This window comes from Neoarius graeffei, chromosome 11 (genome assembly GCF_027579695.1).
Source record: "Neoarius graeffei isolate fNeoGra1 chromosome 11, fNeoGra1.pri, whole genome shotgun sequence".
In the NCBI taxonomy this organism is placed as follows: Eukaryota; Metazoa; Chordata; class Actinopteri; order Siluriformes; family Ariidae; genus Neoarius; species Neoarius graeffei.
Window position 1 is genome coordinate 56079523 of NC_083579.1, and position 13367 is coordinate 56092889.

At 40.3% G+C, this 13367-nt stretch overlaps 1 protein-coding gene across 2 annotated transcripts in view; it reads left to right on the plus strand.

The window, feature by feature from the left end:
* Nucleotides 1-11467: 11467 nt before the first annotated feature.
* The window catches only part of prkd3 (protein kinase D3), a 116695-nt gene continuing 114795 nt past the window's right edge, over nucleotides 11468-13367 (plus strand). Inside the window, exons 1-2 of one of the 2 annotated variants that reach the window (XM_060934294.1) lie at nucleotides 11468-11901; nucleotides 12352-13053. In XM_060934294.1, the coding sequence (XP_060790277.1) occupies nucleotides 12772-13053 (282 nt within the window). In that variant the 5' untranslated portion in view covers nucleotides 11468-11901; nucleotides 12352-12771. The remainder of the gene's footprint in view (nucleotides 11902-12351; nucleotides 13054-13367) is intronic. The other variant, XM_060934296.1, reaches the window with a different exon arrangement.

Here is a 13367-nt window from a genome sequence, read left to right on the forward strand (position 1 = left end):
ATGAACATGAGTCCACTGTTCTTCAGTGGCCTTCCCAGTCACCTGATCTGAATCCAATAGAACATCTTTGGGATGTGATAGAACAGGAGATCTGTGGAAAAGAATGTTTCGAACATCATGTGGAATCCATGCCATGAAGAATTGAGGATCTTTTGAGAGCAAAGGGAGGCCCTACCCAGTATTAGTATAGTGTTCCTAATAAAGTGTTTGGTAAGTGTGTGTGTGTACACCGATCAGCCATAAAATTAAAAGTACTGACAGATGAAGTAAATTACATTGATTATGTTGTTACAATGGCACCTGTCAAGGAGTGGGATATATTAGGCATCATGCGAACAGTCAATTCTCGAAATTGATGTGTTGGAAGCAGGAAAAATGGGCAAGTGTAAGGATCTGAGCGACTTTGACAAGGGACAAATTGTAATAGCTAGATGACTGGGTCTGAGCATCTCTAAACTGGCACATCTTGTGGGGTGTTCCTGGTATGCAGTGGTTAGTACCTACCGAGGAAGGAAGGACAACCGGTGAACCGGCGACAGGGTCATGGGGTCTTGAAGGCTAGCTCACATAGTCCAATCCCACAGGAGAGCTACTGTAGCACAAACTGATGAAAAAGTTAATGCTGACACCTTTCTGTTTCAGCCAACATTAACTTTTTCAGCAGTTTGTACTACAGTAGCTCTTCTGTGGGATTGGACCACACAGTGGTTAGAGGAGGTCAGAGCATCAAAAATAGTTACTCAAGTAAAAAGTACCATTACTTTTTAGAAAAAAGAAAAAAATACTCAAAAATAAAACTTCTTATCCAAATATCTACTTGAGTAAGAGTAAAAAGTATCTAGTTAAAACTACTAAAGTACCTGTTACTCATTACACAGGAAGTGTCACACAAAAACAGACTGAGTGTAAATACAGTAAACGTAGATGTGAGCTCAGCTCGTGTATCAAGATGCATTTAATCAAACAGCCACAACTTGTGTGAGTGAAAGCTTCTGCTTGCTCCTCTATCATCTTCCATCCTCGACACACTTGCATACCGGAGTATTTATAAACACACACGAGTATTAAACATGCTGTAACAGTGTAAAAGTACATTTTTCTTCATTAAATACAGTATCTTGAACAATGAAGACTCCTGTATGTTGCTTTCCGTCAGCAAGCTGAATGATCTTCCTCGTGGTTTGTTGTAAAGTCAAATTTGCTGTGCATTATCGCCACCTTCTGAATCGTCATTTGCAGAAGAGGCCAATTCTATTACGTGAAATTAATCCTGTATTGCTGTTATACTTTCCTCAGTCACACAGATTCCAAAGAATCAGAAATGAGGCTGGTTCCTGAAACTAAGTTGTTCAAATTGCTCCTTCGATCACTCAACAATATTCCAAGTAGATTTCGACACTCGTCTGCACTTGTTCAAAACTTGTGTACAGTCTGCTCTTTGCAAAGTTCTTGTCCATCTAAAACTATCTGACTGACATTGCATCAGCTGTCACCAAAGTAAATCACGGCTACTTTGAATTATCTAAAATATGAAACTTTTTTAAATAACTTTTTTGTTTGCCACATAATTACACATACACTACTGTTCAAAAGTTTGGGGTCACCCAGACAATTTTGTGTTTTCCATGAAAAGTCACACTTTTATTTACCACCATAAGTTGTAAAATGAATAGAAAATATAGTCAAGACATTTTTCTGGCCATTTTGAGCATTTAATCGACCCCACAAATGTGATGCTCCAGAAACTCAATCTGCTCAAAGGAAGGTCAGTTTTATAGCTTCTCTAAAGAGCTCAACTGTTTTCAGCTGTGCTAACATGATTGTACAAGGGTTTTCTAATCATCCATTAGCCTTCTGAGGCAATGAGCAAACACATTGTACCATTAGAACACTGGAGTGATAGTTACTGGAAATGGGCCTCTATACACCTATGGAGATATTGCACCAAAAACCAGACATTTGCAGCTAGAATAGTCATTTACCACATTAGCAATGTATAGAGTGGATTTCTGATTAGTTTAAAGTGATCTTCATTGAAAAGAACAGTGCTTTTCTTTCAAAAATAAGGAAATTTCAAAGTGACCCCAAACTTTTGAACGGTAGTGTATGTTCCATATGTTATTTCATAGTTTTGATGTCTTCAGTATTCTTCTACAATGCAAAAAATGGTCAAAATACAGAAAGACCTATGAATGAGTAGGTGTGTCCAGACTTTTGACTAGTACTGTATGTGGGTGGCCTGGTCACCAGAGGCTCGCCTACAGGCACTACCCCCAGACCTGGCTCCGGGTGGGTCACAGTAGCCCTAATCTGTGTAGGGTACATTTAGTCTTTTTTTTTTTTTTGTACCTTTCATGGGGGTCTTTAGGTTCGCTCTTTGTCTGATCTCTCCTCAGATCTGTTCACTGTGGGTGGCCCTACTGTGGGAGCATTAAGTGCTTGGTTACATAGCCCTGAGGTTCAGTGACGTACACAAGCTACTTCACCATGACAAGGTCTCAATCCATGAGACAACGACAACACCAACAACAATAATATCAAGAATAAAAAAATATGTATCCTGCACAACACACCAATCCAAAATAGAACTTTCAAGAAAAAACAAAGGCAACTATTTCTGTGTTGACATTTTCCCAAACCAAACAGATACTTTTATATTGGCATTCATTCATTCATTCATTAGTAACTATGCAAGAAACACTGGGCACAAGGTGGACACACACACACACACACAAGGTAAGTTTTTTGGATTGTAGGAGGCCTGGTATAAACCCACACTGAGGTGTTTAATCAGCATTATTTAATTTCTCCTTGCTCACATCCTGATTAAGAATTTACTAACATTTCATAGTGAAATGTGACCTGTTAATGTGATGATTAAAATATGATATTAGTGACCAACAACCATATTTAATGGGCGAAAGCTAATATTCTGCTCTAGGTAAGCTCTTTTGCAATATATTTTTAAATGCAACCTTATCGACTTCCCCACTGCTGCCTTAGCATCAAATTATTAATTCATGTTAAGTTAGATGTCCATTGTCTTCTGTCAACATTTGCGTGACGTGCAGTAGCAGAATTTTTGGGTTGCCAAAAACAAAATATAAACAAAATGAAACAATAAAAGATGAGAGAAAGAGATAGAGATCCACAAGCATATAAATTAAGACTCTTAAGCATTTGGTTATTTAAATCCAAAAGGTGATTTATTTTTTTTTATTTTTGCCTAGGCAGTGTATATTTCCTCAATAAATAAGTAATCAAGTATAATTTTTGTCTCGTTTGATAATTGGGTTCTCTTTATTTTTATCTATCTCTCTATCTTTATCTCTTTATCTTTTTCTAGGACTTGTGTGAAAAACTGACAATGTTTTACTGAGCCTGTTTTGACATTATCTAGGCTATTCCAGTATTATCCATGGTTTTCTTGTAATCTCCAGCTGTTTGAGTGATTAGCAATGTTATTTGCCTTTTCCTTTCTTATTGTAGTATAATTAAACAGTTTCAATTAACTTGCATGCCCAGTTTTATCACCGGTTCTGGCCTATTTCATATTCCCTGAGCAACTTTTCTACATTAAAAAAAATTACACAAGCGTTAAATAAACAATTGAAATACAGAGTCCCTAAAGGGATATGTGTAACAAACAAACAAGACAGAAAGTTTCTGGTGTGCATGAGAAACCACCTGAGAGAAGCCTGAACTCCATAAATATGAAGTGTTTCTGACATGAGAATGGCTGTACAGAGGAATATATTCGAGATCATGAAATGCACCATATGTATCTTGAAAATGTAAAATGTACCAGAGAATATCATAAATCAACTAACGGACGATGTGCGTACCAGATGATTGATATATAATTTTTTACACATGTCCCTTAGGGGCTCTGTAGAATATTTCCTTCTTGGAAAAAGCAAAAATGAGAAATAACAAAATATTCATCGAAGTTACATATTAATTGTGCCACTTAAGGATGATTTAGAAACAAATCCTCAAAAAATATTGTTCTTGATCCAATTCATTGGTTTTTGTTCACATATGGGCCACTGTGTTTTGAAAGCACGTGATCGCTATTTTGCTAGCTCTCTTTGTGTGCCCTCATGTACCTGAAGAAGAAGAAGAAGCCTTTGTCACATGCACACTCAAGCACAGTGAAATTTGTGATCTGCATTTAACTCATCTGAAGCAGTGAACACACATATGCACACACACACAAGTGAACAATGAGCACACACACGTACCCAGAGCAGTGGGCAGCTATACTACAGTGCCCGGGGAGCAGTTGGGGATTAGGTGCCTTGCTCAAGGGCGCTTCCGCACAAGGCTGCCCCATGTTAGCCTAACCGCATGTTTTTGGACTGTGGGGGAAACTGGAGCACCCGGAGGAAACCTGCACAGACACAGGGAGAACATGCAAACTCCACACAGAAAGGCCCCCATCGGCCGCTGGGCTCAAACCCAATCTTCTTGCTGTGAGGCGATAGTGCTAACCACTACACTACCATGCCACCCGAATACCTCAAATTTACTGTTAGTGATCCCTTTGAAATTCCTCTTGAATTTTTCTTCATCTACTTGTCATATGTGGAAGTTTTGGACACAATAAGATTATTTTCATTCATTTGTGGCCGCCCACAAGACAGTCAACACTGGTTCTGGTTCATTACAATGGAATAACCATATGAAAATGGAATTAATTGGTTGAAAGAATTCAAAATATAACTACTGTATTTTGACAAAATATCTTCAATTTCATGTTACAGTTTATGATCTATGGTCTCAGATGTCGCCACACTGTTGTGGATTGTTTTTCAAACTAACAGTGGAATATCGATGGCACTGAAAATGGTGACTTGCTACTTAGAGCAGACACTTCTGGGAAGAGTGAGCTGTTGCTATGGACACAGTTCCAATTGTATAATTTATAGGTCTGTTTTTAGTAGAACCGATACATTTTTTTTAAATTAACATTTTGTTTCCAGTCGTTGATTTCTTTAGCAAGTAGCCATGTATTAAGTGGGATAATGCATAGCGAGCCGATCAGCATTGTGAAATAAACCCAGACAGAAAGAAACATTATCTCTTACATAGTCAATGTGGGGCAGCGCAGTGGTGTAGTGGTTCGCACTGTCACCTCACAGCAAGAAGGTCCTGAGTTCGAGCCCAGCGGCCAGCAAAGGCCTTTCTGTGTGGAGTTTGCATGTTCTCCCCGTGTCTGCGTGGGTTTCCTCTGGGGTGCTCTGATTTTCCCCCACAGTCCAAAGACATGCAGGTTAGGCTAATTGGTGGCTCTAAATTGACCGTAGGTGTGAATGTGAGTGTGAATGGTTGTTTGTCTCTGTGTCAGCCCTGCGATGACCTGGCGACTTGTCCAGGGTGTACCCTGCCTCTCGCACATAGTCAGCTGGGATAGGCTCCAGCTTGCCTGCGACCCTGTAAAACAGGATAAGCTGTTACAGATAATGGATGGATAGCTGGATAGTCAATGTGACTTAAATGTGATTAGTATAAATACGCAGGTGATTATAGGAAATTGTGCATGCTGATTGGTCGAGAAATTCAGACTATTTCTCAATGAGCGACTCGGCAAAATGGCGGCCAATTTCTTTGTGAACATCTGTGAGGAAGAATGCTGTTCCTAAAAGCGCTAAAGATGCTACGAAGTTTGGTCTAAAACTATTCAAAGTTAAGGTGGAATTGTGATTTATTTTATGTGGGCGGTACGGTAGTGTAGTGGTTAGCACTGTCGCCTTATAGCAAGAAGATCCTGGGTTTGAGCCCAGTGGCCAGCGAGGGCCTTTCTCTGTGGAGTTTGCATGTTCTCCCCATGTCTCCATGGGTTTCCTCCGGGTGCTCCGGTTTCCCCCATAGTCCAAAGACATGCAGGTTAGGTTAATTGGTGGCTCTAAATTGACCATTGGTGTGAATGTGAATTGTTGTTTGTCTCTGTGTCAGCCCTGCGATGACCTGGCGACTTGTCCAGGGTGTACCCTGCCTCTCGCCCATAGTCAGCTGGGATAGGCTCCAGCTTGCCTGCGACCCTGTAGAACAGGATAAGTCTTTAAATTAGGAATGATGTTTTTCTGAAGCATGGCCATTGCTGTGTCGTCTTGCATAAAAACTGACAGACTAATTTTTTTTCAATAAAAATATCAGTTTTAAATAAAAGCAAAGTTCTTCATTTAGTTTGTCTTTTTGGAAGGTGTTAGATATTATTAGGGCAGCACGGTGGTGTAGTGGTTAGCACTGTCGCCTCACAGCAAGAAGGTTCTGGGTTCGAACCCAGTGGCTGACGGGGGCCTTTCTGTGTGGGGTTTGCATGTTCTCCCCGTGTCTCCGTGGGGTTCCTCTGGGTGCTCTGGTTTCCCCCACAGTCCAAAGACATGCAGGTTAGGTTAATTGGTGGCTCTAAATTGACTGTAGGTGTGAATGGTTGTTTGTCTCTGTGTCAGCCCTGTGATGACCTGGTGACTTGTCCAGGGTGTACCCTGCCTCTCGCCCATAGTCAGCTGGGAATGGCTCCTGCAACCTTGTAGAACAGGATAAAGCGGCTAGACATAATGAGATGAGGATAAGCAGTTACAGATAATGGATGGATGGTATTTTATGTGAGTCAGCATCGATAAACGACACAACCCTGTGTTGTGCCTTTATTACATTCACATGCTGCTTTTGAAGAACAAAATAAAAATATTTTTCATACGATTTAAAAAAAATAATAATTTTTTTACGCTAAAACAATTATCCGCCTCAGGTTCAGTGAATATCGGTGAATAATAACCTCGACTTTGTATCAGTTATTCTTCTTCTTTTGGCTGCTCCCGATTAGGGGTCGCCATAGCGGATCTTTCGTCTCCATTGCTCCCTGTCTTCCGCATCCTTCTCTACCACACCTGCCACTTTCATGTCCTCTCTCACCACATCCATGTATCTCCTCTTTGGCCTTCCTCATTTTCGTTTGCCTGGCAGCTCCATCCTCAACATTCTCCTTCCCACATGCTCTGCATCTCTTCTCAGGATGTGCCCATACCATCTCAGTCTCATCTCTCTTAGCTTAATTCCCAAGCTCTCCACATGTGCTGTCCCTCTGATGTGCTCGTTCCTTATCCTGTCCAACCTTGTCACTCCCATCGCAAACCTTAACATCCTCAACTCCGCCACCTCCAACTTTGCCTCCTGTCTCTTCGTTAAGGGTACGGTCTCCAATCCATACATCACAGCTGGTCTCACTACTGTCTTATCTACTACCTTTCCTATCACAAAGGACTCCTGAAATCCTTCTCCAACTGCTCCACCCTGCCTGCACTCTCTTTCTCACCTCACTATCGCAGCCCCCATTTTCCTGCACAGTTGACCCCAGATACTTGAATTCATCAACTTTCTGTACGTCTACTCCTTGCATCTTCACTACACTCTCATCCCCATTCTCATTGATGCACATGCATTCTGTTTTGCTCCTGCTCACCTTCATTCCTCTTCGTTCCAATGCACACCTCCATCTCTCCAAACCCAGCTCAACCTCCTTTCTACTTTCACCACACATCACAATATCATCCGCAAACATCATGTTCCATGGTGACTCTTGCCTCACTTCGTCCGTCAAGCTATCCTGGTGAAAAATAAATGTGCTAAGTGTACTAAAATTTAGCATACTTTGTGTACTTGAAGCCACACTAATCATCAATATACTTCAAGTGTGTTTATGATTAGTTAACTTGAAGCATGCTATTTTGGAACAACTAATTTTGTACTAAATATATTTTAATTGTAATTAAATTGTAGAAAAGTGCAACTTGAAGTGTATTTAGTGTACTTTTATGTGCTAAAGTGGAACAACTTAAAGTTTATTTTGTATACTTTAAGTATATGACTTTATATGTACTAATATATGCTTAATTAGTACTTTGTATTATAAGTACCTTAAAAATTAGTACACTTTAGAAATTACACATAACTTTCACTTAAAGGTGGAGTACGAGATTTTTTTCAGGAGTATTTTTTTTTTACCATATTGCTTGAAAAGCTCCTCACACCCATGTTGCAAGCAGTACAATAGAAGGTTTGACCCAAAAATGAAATATTTTAATCCAGTCTACAGTGTAAAATAAAGGAAAAACGCCATCAAATCCTATCGAGGTAACCACCTCAAAATGATTGGATACTGACACGTCAATCAGACTGAAGCCCGCGACCCCAAACCCCCCACCCCCCAACCCTCACCGCCCCACCCCCGCCCCTACCCTTGCGCGTACAGTATGCGCAGGGACCACTCCAGCCATTTCAAAGCAACGGATAGATAGCCTACCATACTAGCCCATTTTATCTAGATACTGGCCTACAATAATTACATAACACTATGGCAGAACAGACGCACACAACTGGTCAAAAAAGAAAACAAAAATCTATATTTGAAAAGGCAACTGCCAGGAAACTTTATGAAAAAGGACGAGTCAAGACCAGAGTGAACATTGGCGTAGCGTTCGACCGCTGGTGGCGACTCAAACAACAAAAAGGACTTCAAACCGATGCAATGGTGGCCCTGTTTCTACTCGATAGGTAAGATAACATTATGTATTTATTACATTTTCAGATAGGACAGTGTTGTCGTTTTAACAAGTGCACACCCTGGTAGCGAGAGCATAACCGATTATACGGACCACAATGTAGGTTTTGCTAAGTTAGCATGATTTGCAAAGTTAGCTGACACGGATTGTTATACTAACGCATATAGTCGTATTACGTCCTTGATGGTAGTTTTTCCATGGTATTTATTTCATGCATACAAACGATTTGTTAGCTTAGCTGTATGTGGCACAAATGATAACTCTTATTTATTGTTTTCTTAGTTATGAAGGCATGGCACAAGCCAGTTCAACACCAATGAAGCATGGGTTTTTGAAACCACCTCCTCCTCCCATATCCACTATTCGTTCGGATTCACTCTCAGGCTCTGACCTGTAAGTACCATTATGTTCACATAAACATGGTTTTGGCAACATGCTTTGGAGGCGCGGGTAGGGAGGGGGTGGAGACGCGGGGGGAGGGAGCATGGCGAGGGCGGGCATGTTTCTTTTCAAAATATGGCTTGCGGGAACCATTATTCCAAAATCTCGTACTCCACCTTTAAAGTATATTTTAGTATAATATATTTCTATAAAGGGGCGGCACGGTGGTGTAGTGGTTAGCACTGTCGCCTTACAGCGAGAAGGTCCGGGTTTGAGCCTCGTGGCTGGCGAGGGCCTTTCTGTGCAGAGTTTGCATGTTCTCCCTGTGTCCGCGTGGGTTTCCTCCGGGTGCTCCGGTTTCCCCCAAAGACATGCAGGTTAGGTTAACTGGTGTCTCTAAATTGACCGTAGGTGTGAATGGTTGTCTGTGTCTATGTGTCAGCCCTGTGATGACCTGGCGACTTGTCCAGGGTGTACCCCGCCTTTCGCCCGTAGTCAGCTGGGATAGGCTCCAGCTTGCCTGCGACCCTGTAGAACAGGATAAAGCGGCTAGAGATGATGAGATGAGATGAGATATTTCTATAAAGTGTAATATACAGTAGTATAATTATTTTAAAGTGTTAGCATGAAAGTGTGATGTTAGTATACTTTTTATATATTTAAGATTTTTTTGGGGGGGGGGCTTTTTCCACCTTTATTGGATAGGACAGTGTAGAGACAGGAAATGAGTGGGAGAGAGAGACAGGGAGGGATCGGGAAATGACCTCGGGTCGGAATCGAACCCAGGTCCCCGGTGTGGCGCCTTATCCACCTGAGCCACAACACCCCACTTTTTATGTAGTTACCAAAAGTACAATTTGTGTAAGTACATTTTCAATATACTACTGAAAATATTAATATACTTTAAATACAGTAAAGTAATTTTTTTTTTCGCCAGGGTATCCATCACTATGGCAAATAAGAAAGGACTCAAAGCAGATCCTTGATGGAGTCCCACCTTCACCTTGAACCATGACTTTGTATCAGTTATTATTCACCGATATTGATTGATTGATTGCTTTATTCCGAAGATATAAAAACAAACAAAATAAATAAATAAATAAAAAATGCAATCATCAAAACATCGTCATAAACAGAATAGCGTAGCCACAAGGCAATAACATAATAATGTTCGGAAAGGATTAGGAAGAAGTAAATAACTTATCAAATCCTAACCCTCTATACCACCGTTAATCAAATGTCACTTTCCACCATAATAAACTATATATACAAAAGAAAGCAAAATCAAGAACAACAACAACAACAACAACAAAAAACCCATACCAACATACCAAGACATACCAACATGGTATAATATCGCCCAAATCAAATCATATATATAGAAATACTTATGCTATGCATATATACACACATACATTACATATATACAGTACAGACAGATACACATATCTATAACTAAACACATCCATACGTACACAGACGCCCATATCATAATTATGCATATTATGCTTATATATTATATACAATTATGCACTATATATATATATATACACACACTACCGTTCAAAAGTTTGGGGTCACCCAGACAATTTTGTGTTTTCCATGAAAAGTCACACTTTTATTTACCACCATAAGTTGTAAAATGAATAGAAAATATAGTCAAGACATTTTTCTGGCCATTTTGAGCATTTAATCGACCCCACAAATGTGATGCTCCAGAAACTCAATCTGCTCAAAGGAAGGTCAGTTTTATAGCTTCTCTAAAGAGCTCAACTGTTTTCAGCTGTGCTAACATGATTGTACAAGGGTTTTCTAATCATCCATTAGCCTTCTGAGGCAATGAGCAAACACATTGTACCATTAGAACACTGGAGTGAGAGTTACTGGAAATGGGCCTCTATACACCTATGGAGATATTGCACCAAAAACCAGACATTTAGTAGAATTTAGCTAGAATAGTCATTTACCACATTAGCAATGTACAGAGTGTATTTCTGATTAGTTTAAAGTGATCGTCATTGAAAAGAACAGTGCTTTTCTTTCAAAAATAAGGACATTTCAAAGTGACCCCAAACTTTTGAACGGTAGTATACATATACACACAAATACTCACTTTTTATATAATATATCCGAATGTACCCATACCCATATATATATATATATATATATATATATATATATATATATATATATATATATATATATATATATATACACTTATATTATCAATAGCATGTAATTGTAATTCCTCCTCCCTATTCACTTCGCCTTCGGTGAATAATTGTTAAATAATATCAAATTAACAGTAAAACCTGAAAAACTAGCGAAACTTGATCAAACACTTTAGATTCATTTATTCAGTACTTTTGAATCTTTTCCACCGAGTCGTCTAAAAGAGTCGTTCAATAAGAACCGATTCACCGCTGTGGCCTTGTACTTGTACAGAGTCGTTTGGATTTGAATCATACCGCTAGAGGTCGCTAAAACGCTCTCAACCTCCGTCTGCATAACGGAAACGGTTATCAAGTCAGGCATGCGCGTGATGCCAAAGCAGGAAAAAAGCCCGAGAAACAGACAGGGTTTATGGGACTGGACTGGAGTCGCTTTGGGCTCCAAAACGGTTTTTGCTTTCAACGAGCTTCACCCCAACCTGGGAGCATTGTTTCTCTTTCAGCGGAGTTGGAGTTGGAGGCTATAGCCACAGCTGAAAACACGACGCCCTCATGAAGGAGCCTTTCACTACCAGACGTGAGAGAAGAGAAAGTTTTCGAAAAACTACACAAGTCTATAATCCAGATCAGTCCAGGAATCTGGGATTTTCAGGGATTTAAAACCGTTGAGTAAACACGGGATTCTGAAAACACTTTAATCAGCTTCATTTCTGGAAGTTTGTTTGTTTGTTTGTTTGTTTCTCATCCACGAATGAGAAAACGCCTTTTCTCAAGCCATCCAGGTAATGTGTGGTTTTCAATGTACAGGTTTTTTTTTTGTCATATTGAATTACTTGTATCTACATGCTACTATATAACACCCTACAGTGAACACGAGCAAAACAATTGTAAAGTTGTTTTGCTGGCAGTTGTGGTCCTCTGCCAACTACACGATCGAGAGGGGGAGGATCCTCTCCAGATGTGTGGAATGGCAAGGCTTCCAGATGTTGGTTACAGGGAGCAACTGGATTGATAGAAAAAAAGAGAGAATGTAATTATTAGGTTCTTAACCCTAAAATGGTAAACAGAGCGCAGCAGTTTTCTCCATTGCTGATTGCTTGTGACACTTTTTTTCTAAAATGTTTTTCTTTTCTGTTAACAGTTCGTTGTTTTCTATAAACTCATCATGTCCATTTCAGATACAAGTAATACCTACTGCATGTTTTGAACCTCTAACTCTTTCTTTTTAACAGAACTTGAAAAGCAAGAATGGGACGTGAACACAAAGACGATTTCTAGGATGAGAGCTGTTCTGTCAAGCTTCAAGATGAGATCCTGATAGCTCCTCTGAGACATCAATACAATGTGTAGAGCACCACGGGTACTGTGTAATGAGAGTGTAATTATAAGTATTATTGTGTAATTATGCTATTGGGCTTGCCAGATTAGTGTGTACATTTAGGATACAAAAAAAAACCAAACCACGTACTTCATCGCCTATGCAAAGGACTGTGAATGACTGTGACAGTTCACACTGTTGATGTACTATATAAGGGACAGATGTCCAGCTAAAACTCGTATTAACTCAGAAAACTGGTGGTGCTGAGACAGATTTCAGGCTCATCACCTTTGGGTTTTACTCAGCAGTCATCTCAGTGGTAGGAGGCAAGCCAATGTCTGCCTGCAGTAGCACACCTCCTCCACCCTTGCCCAAAGCCTACCTCCATTCCCAGCCTACGCCCCCGACCCCATCCCCGAGTCCCCCTGTGGCCCTCTTTGGCCGCCTGTCCAACGGCAGTCACAGCGCTCCAAGCCCTACGCTCTCCAGAGGTTCTCTCCATGGACTGTCCTTCCTCCTTCAGATTGGTCTCACCAGGGAGACGGTCAGCCTGGAGCCACATGACCTGTCACTCAATGCTGTGAAAGACCTGGTCTGTTCCATTGTCGACCAAAAGGTAGATATTCATATTCAGAAAACTTTCTTGTTTACCATAACATGACAGAAATGCGACAGACAAATGACAGAATGGCTAAATGTATATATTCATTAATTAACAGCGATGCTGTAGTTTTTAAGCCACATTTGCTCTAGTTGCAGTAGATGGTACAGATTGAACCACTAGTTAAGACTTTAAGCTACTGATCAGCAGATTGTGAGAGAGACGTTGAGGACCTTTGAGCAAGGCCATTAACCCTCAGCTGCTTGGTTTGTAGCTTTTGTGTGCTGCTTTGCCAAAATATATTGGCCCCATTTTATATAGTGTCACTA